The 23,477-nt window shown below is 41.7% G+C and overlaps 1 protein-coding gene across 2 annotated transcripts; it reads right to left on the bottom strand.

The window, feature by feature from the left end:
• Positions 1-1,728: 1,728 nt before the first annotated feature.
• CD48 (CD48 molecule) lies at positions 1,729-22,982 on the bottom strand. 2 transcript variants are annotated; one of them, XM_061120367.1, is made up of 4 exons: positions 22,787-22,982; positions 7,499-7,792; positions 4,176-4,387; positions 1,729-2,086 (listed from the first exon to the last, which is right to left on the bottom strand). In XM_061120367.1, the coding sequence occupies exons 1-4, from the start codon at positions 22,866-22,868 to the stop codon at positions 2,069-2,071; spliced, it is 606 nt and encodes a 201-aa protein (XP_060976350.1). In that variant the 5' UTR covers positions 22,869-22,982; the 3' UTR covers positions 1,729-2,068. The 2 variants fall into 2 exon arrangements, with proteins under 2 accessions (XP_060976350.1, XP_060976349.1); XM_061120366.1 differs by having other exon boundaries at positions 4,127-4,387; positions 22,787-22,980.
• Positions 22,983-23,477: the final 495 nt, after the last annotated feature.

Here is a 23,477-nt window from a genome sequence, read left to right as displayed (position 1 = left end):
CAAGCCAATAATCAAGCCCCTAAGTGAAAATGGATACTAAAAATTAGACTCTCAAAAATACAAAATCAAAAACATGGAAAAAAATTGCAGTGTAACTAAGCAGTACTAAGGAGTAGAAATAGGAAAAAATAAAATGAAGTTATTTAAAAATAATGTGTTTTTTAAAAAGGGAAAAGTAAGTTATAAAAAAACAAAAATTAAAGGAGTAATAAAGAACATTGTTAGAACAACATAAAAAAAGGGGGAGGGAGAATATATAGAATGGTAGTGATAAGAATGTCCATGTGATTCCTCTGTTTTCCTGCTCCAGTCAATTTGCCTACTGAGAAAGCCCTCCAGTATTTCTAGGAACATCTGTGGACCTGTTGTGGGCAGTGTGGGGTTAGTTCAGACTCAGATCTTGCCTTGCTCTAGCTTGTATTTGCTCTAAAATTCTGTGTGTGTATGCATGCTAAGTTGCTTCAGTTGTGTCTGACTCTTTGCAACCCTGTGTAACGTAGCCTACCAGGCTCCTCCGCCCATGGGATTCTCCAGGCAAGAATATTGGAGTGGGTTGCCATGCCCTCTATAGAGAACAAGCAAATGAGCCAAGATGGCATGGTCAGGCTTTCTTGCCCCACATTTTGTAAACAATGATTATGTAACAGCTGAGATCAATACAAGCTAGAGCAAGGCCAGATCGGAGTCTCAGCTAACATCTGTGTTGCATTAGTGCCGTCAGAGTATCTTCATGGCAGCCAACCCTGGTTCTCTCCCTGAGGTCCAACCCCCAAAACCTGAGCCTCTGCACCCAGCCCCCACTCTCCACAGCGGGTATGAGCATGTGAGCCTATTCTCAGCTGGGAACTGCTGCTCCGCATGATCTCTGTGGTGAGCTCTCTCCGTTTTGCCTTCTGAGCATGTGCTGTTTTGCTGCCCTCTGAGGTTCCAAAGCTGACCCGGCCTGTGAGGGTGTTTCCTAGTGTACGGGCTTTTCTCCTTCACTACTCACTCCCCGGGGGTGCAGGTCCCCAACCTGATATCCTTTGTCTCCCTTTTCGTCTTTATCTTTTCCCCTACCTCATTCTGAGGGGGCTGGTTTGCCTTTTTGGAAGTCTGGGATCCTCTGCCAGCATCCAGAAGATGTTCTGTAGGAGCTGTTTCACATGCACATGAGTTTTTGATGTATTTGTTGGGGGGAAGGTGGTCTCCCCGTTTTATTACTCCATTAACTTGAAAGTCTCCCCTGCCTTTTTGTGCTTTCAAGACTTCAACTGATAGGGTGACCCCCCCCCGCTCCCCCCAACCCCCAAATGTTAATCTCACCCAGAAACACCCTCAGGGACACCCAGAATAAGGTTTGACCAATGACTGGGTGCCTCTGTGGCCCAGTCAAATTTACATATAAAATTAACCATCAAAGTCTAGGAAGAAAATGAAAGGGTTTGATGAACACACAGTATTGTCTCTCCTGCAGAAGTGATAAGGGGAGGGAGAGGTAAGGTTGGTTTGGTGTAAAGAGGAAGTGATCTGTGGTAGGAGAGTTTGTTGAAAGGGAAAATTATCTTTTAGTGACCCTATCAGCTCCAAGCCCATGAAGAACCACAGAGGAGGCAAACAAAGAGCAAAAATTCCTGTTGTTGTGTTGGTGGTGGGCCTGGGAGCTCTTGCCATCCTGTAATGAAAGACCATGGTGAGAGAGCTTAGTTGATTTGATGGGTTTTTTGGATCCTAGAATTAAACAATCAATTTTGACAGTTATATCATTGTTTATTGAAACAAGAAAACATTGCAGAATACATTCTGTCCATTTTTGGTGGGAAAGCACATATGTATGCTAGAAAAACAATTAGAAAATATAAAAATAAAATATTACTGTGATTATAAAAAATTTATTTGAATGTTCTTTTAGACATCTCAGTCCTTTCCCCTATTCCATATAGATAGAGCTTCTGTCCTGGTTAACAGCTGATTACTAATGAGGGCAAGATCTTGCATTCTTGAAGTTTCACTCTAGTTAGCTCTTCTTAGGTCCATAGGAGATTGAGAAGAGTGGTTACCATGATCACTGGCCAAGTTGTCATCCAAGCTACTCCAGAGGAGGAGGCTGAAAGAGTAAGAAAATGCAAAACATTTAGGTGTCCTGATTAATTTGTTGAGAAGGGGAAGGGGTGCTGGACTTTAGCATGGGAGCTTCTGTAGCAAGGGAATGAGTTTCCTCTCTGAATCCAGACACAGTGTGCCCTGCACATCCTTTTTCCCAGATGAGCAAGAGCTCAATCTCCCAGATGTAAAGTATAAAGAATACAGAAACCCTTTAAATATTACTGGCTTAGCTGAGTCCTGTACATGAAGATTATCTTGGCATGTCTGTGGGTCTAGAAAAGAATCATTCTCCTACACTGGACAGCAGTTAAGTAGGGCAGACCTTCAAGTGCAGTAGTTCATATGATACTGTATGCTAAGTTTAGGGAAGAAAGGATTGCCTGTTTCTCCACACTACCAACCATTAGTACCAACTCGGTGGGGAAGGAAAAAAAGAAAGGGAAATTAAGAGATAGAGAAGTGCAGGGCAGGGGAGAGGAGGAGAGGAGAGTGATAAATTATGGAAGGGGAATTAAGGATGTTCTTCGAGGATAATTTAGGTAGCTGAAAAGTAACAAGATGGGCTTAGACCTTCAAAAAAGAGATGTATTATTGCTTTCATCCTCTCTGTGAATGGGCAGTCACTTTCATTCTATAAAGAACAAGGACTGTGTCTTTTCCTTTTTCTGGATCTCAGGATATGGTGTTGATATAAAGGTGATTTTAGAACCACCCAGCCAACTGGTGGTCTCATGGTCAGACACCAAAGTCTTGTATTGGGTCTTTGGTGGTGGAAAAGCAGGGCGTATCATGAAAGACTAGAAGAGACATGACCAGTTGGTTGGGAAGAACACAGAAGAACTTATAGTTTCTATAGTTCATGTGTGGGCGCAGAGGTAAAGAAATCAGCTTAGGTGAGCAGAGTAGACTGGGTCCAGGAAGACCATGAAAGAGCCATGTCCCCAGGAGCCACGATCCCAGGTGACTGGGCATGAAAAGGATCTCAGGTAAATGTTGGCACCACAGGTATGAGTTATTCTGGAGAGATTTATACACCAGGGCTTGGGGATGTGATTTCAGGGGTGTGGAGAGTACAGGGCCTAGAATGCTGAAGAGAGTGATTCAGATTTATCAAGTGGCCCCCCAAATCCCTAGTGTCTCTAGAATTAAAAGTACTTCGTGGGTCTAATTTAACTACTACTCATTGGAGGCTTTTTAGGTACTGTGCTAGGTAGTTACCTGTATTGTCTAACTTAATTCTCATAACAGTATGAGATAAGAACTATTACTTTGTCTTATTTAAGAAGGACATGACTTGGAGAAGCTAAGTCACTTGTTTAGCTAATGAATAATAGTCACAGGATTAATCCCAAGTGTGATTGATTCCAAAATCTATAATCGTAGCTACTCCACAATGGGACCTGTGTAGGCTTGAGAGAGAGCCAGGAGTGATGCTGTATTGAGTGGGGCCTCCTAAGAGATAGAGAAATATGAAACATGAAACTCAGAGTTTGCCTTTTCAACTTTATCAAGGGGCATACACTTGGGGAAGAGCAGAAAATCTCAGTCTTAGGGCCAGGCTCTCTTGCTCACCACTCATTCCCACTCACGTTCATCCACTTGGCCCTTCTTTCTTTTGCTCCTCACTCCTGCTCATCCACTTAGCCCTTCTTTCCTTTGCTGTCTACCAGCAACACATTTATGTTGCTGCACAACAGTATCTGGACTGGTCCTCTACTTGCCCTTTTCCTCCCTACTCACCTTTAAATCTCAGATTATCCTGCAAGGACCCTGCCCTCAGATTCCAGGACCATGAGCTTATTAAAGCAGGGCGGGAAAAGGGGACATGAGAGCCCTTTGCAGGTGAGGACCCTGAACTCCACAAAGGTGAGGGAAGCTTGCTGAGAGACCGTGTCAGAGACACAAGGAGAATCCAAGTCTACCACACCTCACTAGTGCCTTTGGGATTCTCCATCAAACTCTATGACAGGCGGCTGGAAAAGATCCCCACACTTGTCTTCACTCAAGGGCCCACCTCAGCTCCCTTGGCAGTGTCTCTTACCCCATACACAGAATGAAGTGAAGTTGATCGTGCTGTTTTGGCTGCTTACAGGGTTGCTGACTTGGCAGGTATAAGACTTGGAGTAGTTTTGTGGCGTGTGGACCTCTTCAAGCACACTGTTCTGTAGCTGTTTTGGAAAGGACCCCGATTCCCAATACCAAGTGTAGTTTACAGGTTGGTCCTGGATCACACAGGATAGGAGCAGGTGGCAGCTGTTCTCCTCTGTCTTATTGACTTTTATGACAGGCTTCGGTACAGGGTCTGAAGATGAAGATGTTATAAGATGAGACAATAGGTTTATGCATTTATGAAGCTTTTATGCTGGGAGGGTTTAGCCAACGAAGTGCGGAGGGAGGTCCTGAGGGGCAGCCATGGAGAAGAGGGCCCTGTAGAGGGAGCTAGTGAGCAGCTTTGACCTCTGTAGGCTTCAGAGCGAAAGAGCTACTCCTTGGCGTGAAGCTAAACTGCGTCCAGCAGGGGGAGCCAGTTACCCAGAAACAAAATGGAGTTAGGTCCATCTGTGGGCCAGAAAGAACAGCAGAGTTTTAGCACAGAGATCAGCTAGAGTTGAACTTGATATCCCAACTGTCTGAACTACTCAGGACCCCTTCTCTAGCAATGACCCACATTTGGCACCTTAGCCCATCAGTCAGTCCTTCAAGAGTTCTTGGGCTCAGATACAATGAGAATCCTGGGGTAAGAGATACCACTCTACACCTTTCCTGAGCTCTGGCAGAACTACAGAGAACCTCATGGATCTCCCAGCGCAAGCTGGTAGTGATGAATTGCATCTGTTAACTTTCGTATCTCAGTGCCTGCCACAGAGCAGATATTCTGATTAAAGGGAAAGGTGAATGGATGTAGGGATGGATGGATGTAGGGATGAAGCAGTTATGCAGTAGAAAAGACAAAATGCTCACTTTACAGTGAGACAAGCTTGGGTCCTGGACTTGGCTCTGAGAGGCAAGACAACTAACCCTCTGCACTCCTTCTCATGTGTAAAATGACCCTACCTCACAGCACAATGTTAGGAAGATACAGTGCCATCATCTATGAGTATGTGCTTCTGCTGAGTGTGATGTACGCATGTTGAAGGTCACAGCATCATCACTGCTTTCATCCTCCAGGCAAATGGATTGAGATATAATCCCATCATCTGCTCCTTCCTTGACTAGGACTGCTTTCCCTGAAATCCTCTGAGGTCTTTTCCTTCTGGTCAAGGGTAAAACACCTGCAGAAACAATGCAGCTCAGAAGTCATAGGATTAAACTGTAGCAGAGAATTGACCCAATCAGAGCTGACTTCTGGGTTGTATATCTATGAGGGGCAGTGGAAGCTCTACCAATCTGACCTCCTGAACTCTAGATCCATCTCCTCCATGAAACCTTATCACATTGCTGGACTCCTCTAGCATTCTTTACATGAGCAATCTTCATATGCTTATTCATTTCCTGTCGTCTGGCCTCAAGTCTTATGAACCTTCCACATTTCCCATAGTAAGCAGCTCAGCCCTGAGCACTCCAGAGCCAGATGGAACAGTCTGGTTCCAAGATGTCCCCTTTGAGCTTTAGAAATTCCTGGGCTGGACAGAAGGGTGATTCTTCCACTAATCACATCCTCAGAGCCTTATCCAGAGGCAAGTGCACTAAAGCCAAGTAGGCTTATGGCTTTTAGGATATTCAGAAATTTTGCAAGTTGGTTGTGAAATGAAACTGTTAGCAGTTTACAGTTGGCTGTGATGGGAATATTTGCCACAAAATCTGGTAAATGACAAATATTTCAGATCTTTTTTATTTTTTAAAAATCACTATAGGAATATTTGAATATTTCCTGTTGCTAGTACATCTTGCAATTTTAGGACATATGATATGGAGGAAGTGAGCAAGAAGGCAATTCTAGCCTCTTAGACCAGGGACCATCATGACCCATGTTGGTGGGACATGAATATATACAATATTCTTCATTCTTTGCAGCATTTTAGCATTTTTAAGGCTCCTCATCAGACACAAGATCTTCTGGCACATTTTCTGTTATAATTTTATTATTTTTGACTGCACCATGCAGCATGTGGGGTCTTTGTTCCCCAGCCAGGAATTGAATTCAACACGCCCCCTGCAGTGGAAGCATAGAGTCTAACCACTGGACCACTAGGGAAGTTCCAGCATTTTCAAAGTGTTTTCATTTTCATTATCTACTTTGATTCTCATAAAATCCTAAAAAGATATAATTATCCTCACAATATGATGAGGAACCCAAGGCTCTGAGGGGCACATCTCCCTTGGATGTCTGCCTAGCCCTCCTCCTCTAATAATTGACAGTCTCTCCAAGAATCAAGTTTCTGCCTTATAAGTTGAATCTTTGGACCATAAGTGTTTAAACCACATACCCAAACCAAGACGGGCTAGTCAGTTTCTCTTTTTTGAGAATTTAAACTAAGAGATATGAAAGCCTAGACTTTGAGAGAGATGGTCTGTACTGGCAGGGATCCACTTTCACAGTAAAGATTCCAGTGACTAGAGGCTCTGGACTGGGCCAGGGTCTCATTCTTCCTCCTCTTCAGTCCTTTCAACTCTTCTAAACTTCTTTCATTGCTTTAAGAAGTCATAGCATTAAAAAAAAATTCTCCTTTTTTCTAAAGGTATATCACGTTGGTCTCCATTACTTGCCATCAACAGAATCTTACTTAATGGGACAGAGGTGTCAAGATCTTTCTCCAAGGTCACATAGCCAGTAAGTGTGGTCCAGTGGTTAAGAATCTGCCTGCCAATGCAGGGGACACAGGTTCCATCCCTGGTCTGGAAAGATCCCACATACTGCAGAGCAACTAAGCCCATGCATTACAAATACTGAAGCCCACACATTCTAGAGCCAGCAAGCTGCAGCTACTAAAGCCCACATGCCTAGAACCCATGCTCCACAACAAGAGACACTGCCACAATGAGAAGCCCATGCACTGCAACAAACAGTAGCCCCCACTTGCCACAATTCAAGAAAGTCTGCATGGAGCAATGAAGACTCAGTACAACCAAAAAATCAATTAAAAAAGAAGAAGAACTCAAAACTTATTTGGATTGACCACAAGAGAACATGAAGAGAATAGAGAGAAAACCATCTTTATTGTCTCCTTCCCCTTCAAATCTTAGACTCTCTAATATCAGAAGAGGTTTTAAATGTCCCAAAGTTATCTACTTTGGGGTCTGCTGGCCCAGACTCACTTCCAAGTGGAACTGGCTCCAGGAGAAATGGATTATGCCTGTCCTGAGGTTTTTCTCTCCCCCTCCCATGGAGAGTCCCCAGAATCACCAGGAAGTTTCCCAGGGATCTGTCTGGGACCCCAGAGTAGGGACTAGCCCTTTGGTTCCCCTAACTCACCAAGCACCACCAGTGGAATCTTCCATTCGTCCTCGTCTTCAGTGTCCTTCTGCACCCTCAGGAGGTAAGTACTGCTGTCTTCCTTCTGGACCTTGCGGATGTGCAGTGTACCACTATTAAGATCAAGCGTGGCCCTGTCCTTAAATTTAGTATCGAAGTACTTAGGATCACCAGATTCCCACTCTACAATCTTCTGGTCAGTAGTATAAAACCAGATGAGTGATTTGTGGTTCTTAGGCAGATTGGAGATTTGTAGACTCACGTTGCCGCCGGGGATTGCATATTTTGTAGGGCCTGCCAATGAGAGTCAGAATGAGTGAGACCCATTTTAGAGAAGGCAGAGCTGCCCAGTGGCCCAAAGCCTGGGCTGGTGGAACAAGGAAGAAGGGAGAGATTTTTGCTTGGGAGCAGAGAGTATGATCTTTATCAGAGGGCCTGATCCCTGATCAGGATTTCAATGAAAGTTAGAGCTTGAGAAGTGGGCTTGGGGATAGGCAACGTGCTCATAATCCATCTAATTCTACCCTAGATGATAAAGAAAAGGGACGCTGAGCTGGCCCTGCCTCCCTCCCTTACTCTCATACCAGGACATTTTCAAATAAAATTATAAGTTACATTTCCCCTCTGTGCTTGTGATCTCTGTGGCTCAATTTAGTTCTCTAGCAGTGGCTTCCCAGTTGGCATTAGTGGCAGCTAGAATACACCTGCCAACGCAGCAGACACAAGAGACACAAGTTCGATCCCTGGGTTGGGAAGATCCCCTGGAGTAGGAAATGGCAAATCACTCCAGTATTCTTGTCCGGAAACTTCCATGGACAGAGGAGCCTGGCGGGTCCATGGGGCTGCAAAGAGTCAAACACGGCTGAGCAACTGAGCACACACAGCACTAGGCCAGAAGTAAAGGAGACACAAGGTTTGAAATGAAGGGGGACAAGAGTTACTCAGGGGCAAAGTATTATAGAAGAGTGAGCATTTTATTAATAAAAATATTGTGCTATTTTTCTGGCTTTTGTGATCTTTGTTATTCGCCAGCTTTTTAAAAACTTGTGATACATTGGGACTTCTTTTCTCATTCTAACTACATTTATTTTTGTTCCTATTTGTATTTACAGTTCTATTTTTTTCTCATGAGAGCACCCCTAATTGTATAAGCCTCAGTTCTAAAAGAGCTGGTTTCATGAAGGCAGGAAGAAAAGGATGATAGCCAGAAAATAAAGGTGAAGGGAGGTCTGCTGACTCTTTTGTGAATGAAAGAAATCTCTGTATAAATGTATAGACTGAGAAAGAGCAGTGAGTGCTCAGTCACTTCAGTCATGTCTGACTCTGCAACCCCTATGGACTGTAGCCCACCAGGCCCCTCTGTCCATGGGGATTCTCCAGGCAAGAATATTAGAGTTGACATGCCCTTCTTCAGGAGATCTTCCCAACCCAGGGATCGAACTCATGTCTCTTATGTCTCCTGCATTGAGAAATAGCGGTAAAAAGAAGCTAATAGTAGAGGAAAGAGGAAAATCTCTATCACTCTTACCTCATATACTGTTACACAAAACCTCATACCTTTCAGCATTGTATCTACACCTGTTTTTTGGGTTGGCCAAAAAGTTCATTTGGGTTTTCCCATAGGATGTTACTTTCCACATGTCAAAAACATTCTTTTGAATAAAGATTAAAAATACCTATGTTCCCAGGTCTTTCAAGTTCCTAGTCATTAATCCTTCCAACTATCCATTGAACAGTTAGTTATGGAGCATTTAACCTATGCCTGTTGCATTCACAGACACACGTAGGCATGAATTTCCACAGTGCTTCTGATTGGTCCATTCCATACTTTATAATCTCCGTGACATAATCAATTCAGTCCAAGCAACAATATTTGAGCAATGACTACATGCCAGGTCATGTGCTAGGCTCCAGCACCAGCAATGTAGACAGAGTCTCTCACCTCATAGACCATACAGCCTCTTCAGGAGCATACATTCTCTTTAGGATTTCAAAATTACTGGACACGTATTCTAGACTTGTTCTCATTCCATTGTTTGTTTCCAGGTGAATTAATAACAGTGGTGATAATAGACAGCCTAGGCCAGTGTTTTTCAGCTTTGGCACTATTGACATTTTGGGCCAGAGAATTCCTTGTACAGGGATGTCTTTGTGTATTATAAGATGTGTAGTAGCCTCCCTGGCCTCTGCTCACTAGATGCAGGTAAAATCATTCCAGTTATGATCTTCAAAAAATGTTTCCAGACAATGCCAAATGCTCCCAGGGAGGCAAAAATCTTACCACCTTCATTCTGGTTGAAAACTGTTGGCTTAGGCATCCTTGGTAGACTCTCCATAGAGTCTCAAAAATATGCTGAAGAATATAGCACAACCCACAATTAACCACTTTATTTCTAAGTAGGAAGTCACCGCCATCTACCAGGATGGCTTTTTTTAAATCATTACTCATACGTGGTAAAGGAAGGGGGAAGGAAAGCTGCAACATCCTATTCATGCCTATATCTTAAAACTCATATCATATTAAAGTGCTCCATTTAGTATCTATTACTTGCCTTTATCACCAGACTAGAAGCTTCCTAAGGACAGAAAATGAGTCTTATTAATTAAACTCATTTCCATTGTAGTATGGAGAAGGCAATGGCAACCCACTCCAGTACTCTTGCCTGGAAAATCCCATGGATGGAGGAGCTTGGTAGGCTACAGTCCATGGGTTCGCAAAGAGTCGGACACGACTGAGCGACTTCACTTTCACTTTTCACTTCCATGCATTGGAGAAGGAAGTGGCAACCCACTCCAGTGTTCTTGCCTGGAGAATCCCAGGGACGGGGGAGCCTGGTGGGCTGCCATCTATGGGGTCGCACAGAGTCAGACACAACTGAAGCCACTTAGCAGCAGCAGCCATTGTAGTATGATAGTTAAGAACATGGGCTCTGGAATTAGACTGTTCAAATCCTGACCCTGTCATTTATTAGCTGTGTAACTGTGAGAGTTTTACCTGACCTCTCTGCCTTTATTTTAGTTTATCTTACGGAGTTTGTGATGGTGAAGTTCATGTATCAAGTTTACTGAGTTAAAGGATGCCCAGATAGCTGGTGAAACACTCTTTCTGGATGGTCTGTAAGGTTTTTTTCTAGCAGAGATTAGCATTTGAATCAGTAGACTGGGTAAAGAAGATCACCCTCAACCAATGTGGGTGGGCATCATCCAACCTGCTAAGGCTCAGAATTGGACAAAAAGGAAAGAATAAAAGCAAATTTCTTTCTGCTGTGAGCTGGGGTATTCCATCTTCTCCTACCCTTGAACATCAGTGCCCCTGGTCCTTGGACCTTAGGACTTGGACTACAGCTTAGACCATTGGCTTCCCTGAAGCCTCTTTGTGGAAGGATGAATGAAGTTGAGTCTACTGAGAATGAAGATTACAGAGTGTATGAACTCAAATTGTGAGTCTATATATACTCAGATCTGTGGATTTCTACTGAATCTACACAAGTAATTTCTTGGCTTTCATCTTACAGATGGCAGATCATGGGACTTCTCCAGAGAAGTACAGAATATGGATTATGCTTCCATAACTATGTGTGTGTGCTAAGTCACTTCAGTGGTGTCTGACTCTGTGTGACCCCATGGACTCCTCCAGGCTCCTCTGTCCCTGTCTAGTCTCCAGGGAAGAATACTAGAGTGGATTGCCATTCCCTTCTCCAGGTATCTTCCCGACCCAGGGATCAAACTGACATCTTTTATGTCTAACCTGCTGTGGCAGGTGAGTTCTTTACCACTAGCACCACCTGGGAAGTTGCGTGAGACTCATTCTGTATATTTGTATATATCCCATTGATTCTTTTTTTCTAAAGAACCCTGACCCAGAGTTACACAAATAAAATGCTTTGAATATAATTTGATTAATTCAAATAGTCAGTATGCATAAAATACTTAGTATAATATTTGGAAAATTAGTAGATAATGAATGTCATGTATTGTTTATTATTATTACCTACATTATTTTTTGTATCCATAAATTCTATACTATGCATAAATTATTGAGATGTTTAACACATGCCGTTGAACTTACTTTATTGTGCCAAAACAGTGGTAAAATAAGGACTAGACTAATGATATATTTTTTAGGAACGAATGCCTATATGTGAATCTGAAAGTGTAGAATGTGGCGGAAGGGGGCCAAAAAAAAAAAAAAATTGCAGCACCTCTCATAGAGGTTTTCACCTATAAGCTAGATCTAGTAAAAGACATCAGCATGCACAAAAGGTAAACAAACCAGGTCTTTGGTTAGGACATGGGATGATAAGAAAGAGTCCCCAGCACCAGAGAACTTACCTGAAACTTTCTTGGGCAAAGAAAAATGAAGATGAACTCAATGAGGAATAAAGAATACAGAGCATATAGACTGAAGTTACGATTCAGATTCAGTTATAATATACATTGTTTCTCCATGTGAGAATTAAGTCTGCTTTATTATTATAAACATTTCATACAAAGATGGGGACAATAAAGGACAGAAATGGTATGAACCTAACAGAAGCAGAAGATATTGAGAAGAGGTGGCAAGAATACTCAGAAGAACTATACAAAAAAGATCTTAATGACCCATATAACCAAGATGGTGTGAACACTCATCTAGAGCCAGAATTCTGGAATGCGAAGTCAAGTGGGCTTAGGAAGCATGACTGCGAACAAAGCTAGTGGAGGCAATAGAATTCCAGCTGAGCTAAACCTAAAAGATGATGCTATGAAAGTGTTGCACTCAATACGCCAGCAAATTTGGAAAACTCAGCAGTGGTGACAGGACTGGAAAAGGTCAGTTTTCTTTCCAATCCCAAAGAAAGGCAATGCCAAAGAATGTTTGAACTACTACACCATTGTGCTCATCTCACATGACTTGCAAAGTAATGCTCAAAATTCTCCAAGGGAGGCTTCAACAACATGTGAAACAAGAATTTCCAGATATTCAAGCTGGATTTAGAAAAGGCAGAGGAACCAGACATCAAATTTCTAAGATCTATTGGATGATAGAAAAAACAAGAGAATTCCAGAAAAACATCTACTTCTGCTTTATTGACTACACCAAAGCCTTTGACTGTGGATCACAAACAGTGGAAAACTGTTAAAGAGATGGGAACACCAGACCACCTTACCTGCTTCCTGAGAAGCCTGTATGCAGGTCAAGAAGCAACAGTTAGAACTGGACATGAAGCAATGGACTGGTTCAAAATTGAGAAAGGAGTACATCAAGGCTATATATTGTCACCCTGCTTATTTAACTTATATGCAGAGTACATCATGAAAAATGCCGGGCTGGATGAAGCCCAAGTAGGAATCAAGATTGCCAGGAGAAATATCAATAACCTCAGATATGCAGATGACACCACCCTTATGGCAGAAAGCGAAGAGAAACTGAAGAGCCTCTTGATGAGAGTGAAAGAGGAGAGTGAAAAAGTTGGTTTAAAGCTCAACATTCAGAAAACTAAGATCATGGCATCTGATCCCATCACTTCATGGCAAATAGATGGGGAAAAAATGGAAATAGTGACAGACTTTATTTTCTTGGGCTCCAAAATCATTGCAGATGGTGATTGGAGCCATGAAATTAAAAGACGCTTGCTCCTTGGAAGAAAAGCTATGACAAACCTAGACAGCATATTAAAAAGCAGGGACATTACTTTGCTGACAGAGCTCCATCTAGTCAAGGCTATGGTTTTTCCAGTAGTCAAGTATGAATATGAGAGTTGGACCATAAAGAAGGCTGAGTGCCGAATAATTGATGCTTTTGAATGGTGGTGCTGGAGAAGACTCTTGAGAGTCCCTTGGACCACAAGGAGATCCAACCAGTCAATCCTAAGGGAAATCAAACCTGAATATTCATTGGAAGGACTGATGCTGAAGCTGAAGCTCCAATATTTTGGCCACCTGATGCAAAGAGCTGACTTGTTGGAAAAGACCTTAATGCTGGGAAAGATTGAAGGCAGGAAGAGAAGGGGATGACAGAGGATGAGGTGATTGGATGGCATCATTGTCTCAAAGGATATGAGTTTAAGCAAGCTCCATGTGTTGGTGAAGGACAGGGTGGCCTGGCATGCTGCAGTCCATGGGGTCACAAAGAGTCAGACATGACTGAGTGACTGAACTGAACTTAGAACATTAAGATCTTGTTTGTCCAGGGTATCCCCAACACGTTCCAAAGAACTTCAAACTAAAATGCGAGGAGGAGGGAGAAACTATAACAGATACAGAGTCACTGAGATTGTGAACATTTCAAAGGCAAACACCATGTCTTACTCAATTTTGAATCCCCAGAATACTTGGCTCACATTTATTGTTTAGTATAGGATGGATGGGGCAAAAATCCATACATAAGTGTTCCCATTCATCTCCTCATAACCTCCAAGTAGTCATATTTTTTATCCCACTTAGCTTCTTTTTGCTTGGTATGTGTGTGTGTTAGTTGCTCAGTCATGTCTGACTCTTTGCAGGCCCTTGGACTGTAGCCTGCTAGGCTTTTCTTTCCATGGGATTTTCCAGGCAAGAAAATCCATTTCCTCCTGGGGATCTTCTTGACCCAGACAGAGATCAAACCTGTGTCTCCTGCATTGCAGGTGGATTTTTTATCACTGGGCCATCTAGGAAGCCCTCCTCTTGCTTACTTCTTAAGATTTGTTTGACATTTACGAGGAACCACTCAGGTTGGTTTAGATAATAGAGGTTCTATATAATGTTATGGCTCAAGAGAATGAGAATCTCTGAGCTGCAGAGAAATGGAATAGTTTGAGAAGACTGAAGAGGGCAGATAAGTGCATGATAGGAAGTATTGCTATAGCTTACAAATTGGATTCCTTTTAACATCTTTTGAGAGACTTCAAGTAGAAATTGGAGTTACTTTTTAATTACTTATGACCAATGAGTTGTGTTTCTTAAGTATCGTAATGTGCCCACCTGGGCCAGTGTAACAGCCCTGTCTTATGGTCGTGTGTGTGAGTCACTTAGTTGTGTCCAACTCTCTGAAACTCAGTGGATTTTAGCCTGCCAAGCTCCTCTGTCCATGGTATTCCTAGGCAAGAATATTGGAGTCGGTAGACATTCCCTTCCTCAGGGGATCTTCCTGATCCAGGGATTGAACCTGGGTCTCCTGCATTGCAGGCAGATTCTTTACCATCTGAGCCACCAGGGAAGTCTTATGGTTGGGTCCTGGATAAAGGAATAAAAGATGACTATTATGACACATACAGCAGAGGAGCAGTGAAGAAACTGCCCAGCAAGTTGTTTCTCAAAAGAAACAACATAAACGAGTGCTGAGTATATCATTCATGGTTTCAGATATCTACAAATCAAAGAAAAGCAGCTAAGGGAAACCTTGAAATAAAAACCCAGCAGCCTCAAATGGGTTGAGACTCATGCTTGAGAATAGCAAAGGAAAAGTGAGTTTTGGGAAAAGGATATGAAAAAAGAAAGAATGTATGTATATGTATAGCTTCCCTTGTGGCTCAGCTGGTAAAGAATCCACCTGCAGTGTGGGAGACCTTGGCTTGATCACTGAGTTGGGAAAATTCCCTGGAGAAGGGAAAGGCTACCCACTCCAGTATTCTGGCCTAAAGAATTTCATGGATTATATAGTCCATGGGGTTGCAAAGAGTCAGACATGACTGAGCAACTTTCACTTTCACATGTGTAGTAGAATCACTTCACTGTACCCTGAAGCTAACACAATATTGTAAATCAACTACACTTCAATATAAAATAAAAATTAATTTAAAAAGGAAAAGTGAGTTTTTTTAAAATGAAATATCTAATGAAAGTGTGGCCTTAAAAAGCTACATAAAGATAGAAACAGTAGAAAGACTGCTTGATTAACCATAAAAAAAATGGAAAAAAATTCTACTTTTCTAAAAGGATCCTATAATCCAGTCACAAGTTGAATAAAGATGCATTAATATTACTATTATAATATAGATTGCAAAAATTAATGTACAGACATTGTAGTACAATTTGAGATATCAAAGTGGTGGTTTAGTCTGTTACAGAGGATTTTCTAATAAATTCAGATAAATTCATTGATATTTTCCTTTTATTGTTGTTATTGTCCAGTCACTCAGTCATGTCTGACTCTTTGCAACCCCAAGGACTGCAGCATGCCAGACTTCCCTGTTCTTCACCATCTCCCAGAGCTTCTTCAAACTCATGTCCATTGAGTTGGTGATGCCATCCAACCATATTGTCCTCTGTCATCCCCTTCTCCTCCTGCCTTCCATCTTTCCCAGCATCAGGGTCTTTTCAAATGAGTCAACTCTTCGCATCAGGTGGCCAAAGTATGGAATTTCAGCTTTAGCATCAGTCCTTCCAATGAATATTCAGGGTTGATTTCCTTTAGGAATGACTGGTTTGATCTCTTTGCAGTCCAAAGGACTCTCAAGAGTATTCACAAGCACCACAGTTCAAAAGCATCAATTCTTTGGTGCTCAGCTTTCTTTATGGTCCAACTCTCACATCCATACATGACTACTGGAAAAACCATAGCTTTGACTAGACGGACTTTTGTCGGCAAAGTAATGTCTCTGCTTTTTAATATACGCTGTCTAGGTTTGTCGTAGCTTTTCTTCCAAGGAGCAAGTATCTTTCAATTTCATGACTGCAGCTACTATCTTCAGTGATTTTGGAGCTCAAGAAGATAAAGTCTGTCACTGTTTCCATTTCTTCCCCATCTATTTGCCATGAAGTGATGGGACCAGATGCCATAATCTTAGTTTTTTGAATGCTGAGTTTTAAGTCAGTTTTTTCACTCTCCCCTTTTCCCTTCATCATGTGGCTCTTTAATTCCTCTTTGCTTTCTGCCATAAGGGTGGTGTCATCAGCATATCTGAGGTTATTGATGTTTCTCCCAGCAATCTTGATTCCTGCTTGTGCTTCATCCAGCCAAGATTTTCACGTGATGTACTCTGCATATAAGTTAAATAAGCAGGGTGACAGTATACAGTCTTGACTTATTGTTTTCTCAATTTTGAACCAGTTCATTGTTCCATGTCCAGTTCTAACTGTTGCTTTCTTGACCTGCAAACAGGTTTCTCAGGAAGCAGGTAAGGTAGTCTGGTGTTCCCATCTCTTTAACAGTTTCCCAAAGTTTGTTGTGATCCATATAGTCAAAGTCTGTGTCAATGAACCATAGTAAATGAAGCAGAAGTAGATGTTTTTCTGGAATTCTCCTCCTTTTTCTATGATCCAATTAATGTTGGCAATCTGATGTCTGGTTCCTCTGCCTTTTCTAAATCCAGCCTGAATATCTGGAAGTTCTTGGTTCACATACTGTTGAAGCCTCCCTTGGAGAATTTTGAGCATTACTTTGCAAGTCGTGTGAGATGAGCACAATGACATGGTAGTTCAAATATTCTTTGGCATTGCCTTTCTTTGGGACTGGAAGGAAAACACCTTTTCCAGTCCTGAGGCTACTGTTGAGTTTTCCAAATTTGCTGGCATATTGAGTGCAGCACTTTCACAGCATCATCTTTTAGGATTTGAAATAGCTCAGCTGGAATTCCATCCTTTCACTAGCTTTGTTTGTAGTGATGCTTCCTAACGTCCACTTGACTTCACACTCCAGGATGTTTGGCTCTTCGTGGTCACATCTTCATGGTTTTCTGAGTCATTAAGATCTTTTTTGTATAGTCCTTCTGTGTATTTTTTGCCACCTCTTCTTAATATCTTCTGCTTCTGTTAGGTCCATGCCATTTCTGTACTTTATTTTGGCCATCTTTGCATGAAATGTTCCCTTGGTATCTCTAATTTTCTTGAAAAGATCTCAATTCTCTCCCATTCTATTGTTTTCCTCTATTTCTTTACTTGATCACTTAGGAAGGCTTTCTTATCTCTCCTTGCTATTCTTTGGAACTCTGCATTCAGATGGGTATATCTTTCCTTTTCTCCTTTGCCTTTCACTTCTCTTCTTTTCTCAGCTATTTGTAAGGCCTCCTCAGACAACCATTTTGCATTGTTGCATTTCTTTTTCTTGGAGATGTTTTTGATCACCACCTCCTGTACAATGTTATGAACCTCCATCCATAGTTCTTCAGGCACTCTGTCTATCAGATCTAATCCCTTGAATATATTTGTCACTTCCACTGTACAATTGCAAGGGATTTGATTTAGAACATACTTGCATGGCCTAGTAATTTTCCCTATTTTCTTCAACTTATGTCTGAATTTTGCAATAAGGATTTTATGATCTAATCCACAGTCAGCTCCCGGTCTTGTTTTTGCTCATTGTATAGAGCTTCTTCATCTTCAGCTGAAAATAATAGAATCATTCTGATTTCAGTATTGACCATCTGGTGATGTCCATGTGTAGAGTTGTCTCTTGTGTTGTTGGAAGAGGATATTTGTTATGACCAGAGTGTTCACTTTGCAAAACTCTGTTAGACTTTTCCCTGCTTCATTTTGTACTCCAAAGCCTCTCCAGGTATCTCTTGACTTTCTACTTACTTTCATATATCTATATATATATATATCTATATATATATATATATATTTCTTTTTCTGATATATTTATGTTTTTTAAATTTTAAAGTACATTGAAAAATATTTTGATTTGCCTTTTAACAATTCCATATTTTATTAGATAGAAAACTACTTAAAGTACTACTTTGATTTAATTCTAACAAGAAGTAGTTGTTCATGTGTCTGAATGCTTAGGATAAAGTAACTGTATTTATGTGCAGTTTATAAATGAGGCAGACCTTTCCTATGCTTACCCATGTTTCTTGTCTGTAGAGAAGTAAAACTAAAATGGTGTGGGTGAGGGGAATCAAATCAAAGGAAGCAGTAATTTCATACAAAAGAGTCTACCCAGGAAGAAGAAAGAAGTGCTAAAAGGGAAATTCTGAATACTCTAAAGCAAGTCATGTGCTTTCTCATAAAATTTTAAGAACCAAAAGAGGTGTTTTAAAGATACTGACATGGGGTTACGTGCAGCTCTCTAGTGAGATAAACTGTTTAACAAACCTGTACAAACCTTTCACGGAAGTAATTTGGCAGTAGACATCGAATAGGCATCAATAGACATCAAAAGGCATCAAAAAAGATGCATGTCATGGGGGGCAAGATGAACAGAGTGCAGTGCCGTTTCCTGAGATGGGAAGTCTCATGAATTTAATCAGCCAGATGGCAGTGACTAAAGGCATGGTGAGGAAGCACCAGGTTTGTGGAGGCTTATTACACAGCAATAGATAGCTGGAACAAAGATGAGGAGTTAGATTTTGGAAATGTGTTTGAAGATGTTTAAAAAGCAGAGATTCAGTTCTGTGGCCAGGAGAGAGCACTGGGCTTTGGAATTTCCTTATGATATTCCTGGCTCTTATCTGTCTCAAATTGTATGTGGTCACAATCACAGAGCAATTTCACATTCTTTATTTCATTGATCTTAATAACAACCCCTTGAAAAAATGGGGAGCATATCATTATACCCATAATAGAGTTGAGAAAATTGAGACTCAGAAAGTTTTTGCGATTTATAGGAAACTCCATGGCTTAGAACTCAGAACATAGGTCTTAAAGCAATTATCCTCCAGTTAAAAGTAAAATTAAGAAAAAAGAACATAAGTCTTCTGATTCCCAGAACAAGCTATTTCTAGTGCACTTTGTTGTGCTAGAGGGAGACAGGGAAGATGCCTGCTAGTGAGGAGTGGGCCGAGAGATCAGAGAGCTGAGAAACTCAAGTCTGAGGAGGGCCAAAAGAGGAGATTTACAAAATACATCTCAAATTTCTCCACAAAAACATCCATTACTGGGAAAGAAAGAATAATGATACCCCCAGGAAGATCTGGACAGATAGCCTGAAAGGAAGTTCTTTGATGTCATTGATTCATAGGATTAACAATTATTTATTGAGCCCATGCCACGTGCTAGGCACTGTATTAGGTTCAGCAACGAACAAGGTCCCTGTGCTCCCAGAGCTCAAGGAAACAGACAACCAAGCAGTTCACCAACCGTAACCTGGAACCTGAGGTTTCTAGGAGGAAGTGACACAAAAATGGGAGGGGCTGGAGAAGCGGGAGTGAAGGACATTTTAGACAGAAGGAAAGGTATGTATATAGGCCTAGAGGTAAGACAGAAAGCACCTCTTTCAAGGCAAACAGCAAAGTTAAATTTAGACGAAATGTGGTTATGGGATGTTGTTTTATCACTCAGTCATGTCCGACTCTTTTGTGACCCATGAACTGTTGCCCACCAGGCTCCTCTGCCCTTGAGATTTCCCAGGCAAGAATACTGGAGTAGGTTTCCACTTCCTTCTCCAGGGGATCTTCCTGACCCAAGGATTGAACCCACATCTCCTGCATTGGCAGGTGGATTTTTTTTTTTAAAAACCACTGTGCCACCAGGTTATGGGGTGAAGGAGTCATAAATTGAAGATAAAAGAACTATTTGTAGGCATACTCTGGACATGAAGAGATTTAGACACAATGACCTCATGTCTTGAGAAAGAGCTGAAATAGTCCAGTTCTCTTGGCATTTCTATCTTTCCCAACAATTGGATGAATACTTCATACCAGCTCTACTCCCAAGGTCATATTAGTGACCTATGAGTTGACTAAGCCCCGTGGAGCTCACACAGCCATGAGAGGCCTGAAGACATCATGTCTCTTACTTAGTGTAGGGGAGCAGAATGTGCCACCCTAATATATGTCTCTTTGGCATATTAATTGTTTTAAGAGGGTTCTTATCTAAGGAAATAGCAGACATGGTAAACACTCTGAAAACGATGTACGAGTTACCCTTTTGTAAGAAACATTTATATTTGTAAGGGAAATCTCCATTAATAAAGGTGTCTCTCTCTCCTCTGTACCAGAAGAGGAAGATGACCAAATCTCTAGAAACTCTTATCAATGGCGAAGACACTAACTTAAATCTGCCTAACAACCTTAGCCTTATTTGCTGTGCTTTTCCTGATAACCTCCCAGAACTGTCACCCTCAACATTCTTTTTCATCTTTAGCAGAGGATGGTATTTAAGATGAGGGCTTCAGCCATTTTAGCGAGTTACTTGGTTTTTCTGGGTTTCACCCATGTACACAATATTAAACTCTGATTTTCTCTTGTTAGCTTATCTCATGTCAGTTTAATTCTTACACCAGTCAGAGATCCTAGAAGGGCAGAGAAAAATCTCTTCCTCCCCCAAAGCCAGTCATAAACCAGATCGAATGTCCTGCCACCCTGAGAGGCCTTGCATGGGTAGTCAACAGGATTTCCTCTAAGTATGGCTATCTCATCTGCCTCAGAGTCACATACTATCATAATTTTAAAATGTTATATTTGTTTCCCATTCCCAAACTCACTTTTACTCATTTTTTCCATAGTAGTACACCTTAAAGCACCTTTAATGAAAAAACTTAAGTATTTATTAGGGGGAATAGTGAGAAAGGCAATAGCTTAGCTCTCAGTTCTCAGCTGACCTAGAAAGACAGGTAGTAGAGGGCTGGACAACTGTAACAGGAAAAGGAAAGTTGCCACACAAGGGGATCAGAACACAACCATGGCAGAATGAACCTTAGCTCTTAATCAGATGTTCCAGGGTTTCCCTGCTACTGAGGCCTCTGCTCAGACTGTCACTCAGCGACCCTAGACAGAGCCATCCTTCCCCAGTTTCCTTTCCTGTCGGGAGCCACTATGGGAGATCCCACCCATGACAAGGTCATGAGGAGAAGACCTGAAACGCAAGGCTGTTCAGGCTACAAGGGACTCTCCAGGTTGACCCTGGCCTCTACCCCACCCTGTAGCCTCCCCCTCTTGCTGTTGTCCTTGTTCGTCCTGTTGCAGATCTTTGCATTGTCTGCCGAGAGCTCTCCTGCTCTTCTTTCACTAAATAAAGACCAACATAGAATCCTAATTAATAAATCTCCTGGAATGCTGGTTCCCTATGAAGGGGCCAGGAATGAAGGAAATGTTTCAAGTAAAAACCCATTTGCTGGCATTCTGGCTTGTTTGGCAGATGCGTACTAATGCACATGACTGCTCACAACACCTTAATCACGAACAGCGTAAAGAATCTGATCACAAAAGGCCCTGATAGGCACAGAGCCCTTTGGGGGGTGAGAAAGCCCTACTGGAGAACATAAAAAAATATTATTCTAAAAGTGGTTATTGGATCAACGTTTGATTGCTGTTATTGTGCTGAGGTTGTGCAGTAAAAACTACTGTAATATAGTTAAGGATTTAGAAAAATAAGAGTTTAGCCCTAGTGTGGAAACAATCAGATAATTGTTAATTTTAATCAAGAGTGCTAAAACAGAGGCTGCCTCATCAGAGCCACAGAGTCTTTGTGTGGTAAACTTTTTAGATAAATTTAGCTGGGACCTTTTGCAAAAAGGCTGACGTTTGTGTTAACAGGATTGTATTTCTATTATGTTGCAACCTGCTGTACCATGAGACTGCAACTTTTCTGTTTTCTGCTAAACTCAACGCAAAATAGAACAATAAAGAATAGACTATGGAAAACAGTTTTGCCTTCACCTAGACCATAAAATGTTAATAGGCCCCAAGGCCAGAAGACAATGTACAAAGGTCCACTATGAAAGAAGACTCTCATGAACAAAGAAATATGCAGAAAACACCCTGGTTTCATGAAGGACAAAACTGACATAATGTTAAACTAAACTTTGTATGCTTATCTTTCACCTCCCCTTAGAAATGTACTAACTTAGGGTATATAAGCTACGGTGAAAAATAAAACGCTGCCAGACTTTGCTGTACATCCCAGTCTGATCTCTTTCTTTCTCTCTCTCACACTCGCTGATGCTGTTCATCCTGAGGGTACCCCTGGATCCTGCTGGGGCTGGACCCCCGCACTTTCCCATTTTGATTTCTCTCTGGAGCAATGACAACATTATTTACTTTTGCTCATGACACAACTCCTTGCATAGACAGAGGTCTCAAAACATGCCCCAAGGAGCACAGCACCCCTGAGCCTAAAATGTGGCAGCTACCCATGCAGCGTTCGGGTATTTGTAATGCAAAGAAACTTCACAGATGAGAAACCATCGCAATAAGTGTGAGAGGACTACTTCTCCATCTCACCAAAGTTCTATTTTTGTTGCTTCCCCTTGAGAAAAGAGATTGAGCCTGATTTTCCAAAGCTTAAGGAAGACTCCCAAACTTATCACAACCCTGCTGCCAGGATGAAAATACTTGCTGCCTGGAGCCACTACTCCACTTCAGGTGGAGACACACCCCGTATTCCCTTTTCCATCTGACTGGGCCTCCAGTGCACAGTTACAGGCAGACAATTTGTGGAAAGTACCTTGTATGCTGATCGCCAGGAACAAATGAGGCAGCAGTAGAATTTCCAGAGTCAGAGACCACTCCCACCTTCTGGAGCACATGCTCCTCTTCTCCAGAACTTTACAGGAACTCTGGATACAGACCAGAGCCAAGCCAGAAAGAAACCAAAGGCACCTTTAATTCACAGCTTAAGGTTAGAACTCTCCACCCAGCAAGTCAGGGTGGGGCCTGGGGACCAAAAACAGGAAGCCCCATCTTTTTTTTTTTTTTTAAATTAAACCACTAAGAAGCTAAGAACAGACTTGCAGATATGGGGGCAGAGGGAGAGGGTGGGACGAATTGAGAAAGTAGCCCTGAAACATCCATTACCATATGTAAAACTAGACAGTTAGTGGAATTTTCAGTATGACGCAAGGAGCAAATGACAACCTAAACGGGTGGAATGGGGTGAGATGTGGGAGGGAGGGCCGCGAGGGAGGAAACATACATATACTAATAGCTGGTTCATTTTGATATATGGCAAAAATGAACACAATATTGTAAAGCAAATATCCTTCCATTGAAAATAAATACATTTAAATTAAAAAAAATTTTTTTTGTTTGAATGTGTGTTAGTTCTCTTTTCTGGTGAGAGGATCCATAGATTCTACCGGTTTTCAGAGGGATTGGTACTCAGAAAAGATTAAAGAAGTGAATATCTGCTTTTGGTT

Source organism: Dama dama, chromosome 20, assembly GCF_033118175.1.
Source record: "Dama dama isolate Ldn47 chromosome 20, ASM3311817v1, whole genome shotgun sequence".
Taxonomy (NCBI): Eukaryota; Metazoa; Chordata; class Mammalia; order Artiodactyla; family Cervidae; genus Dama; species Dama dama.
Note: the sequence above shows the minus strand (reverse complement) of the source record. Positions and strands in the feature narration are given on the sequence as shown.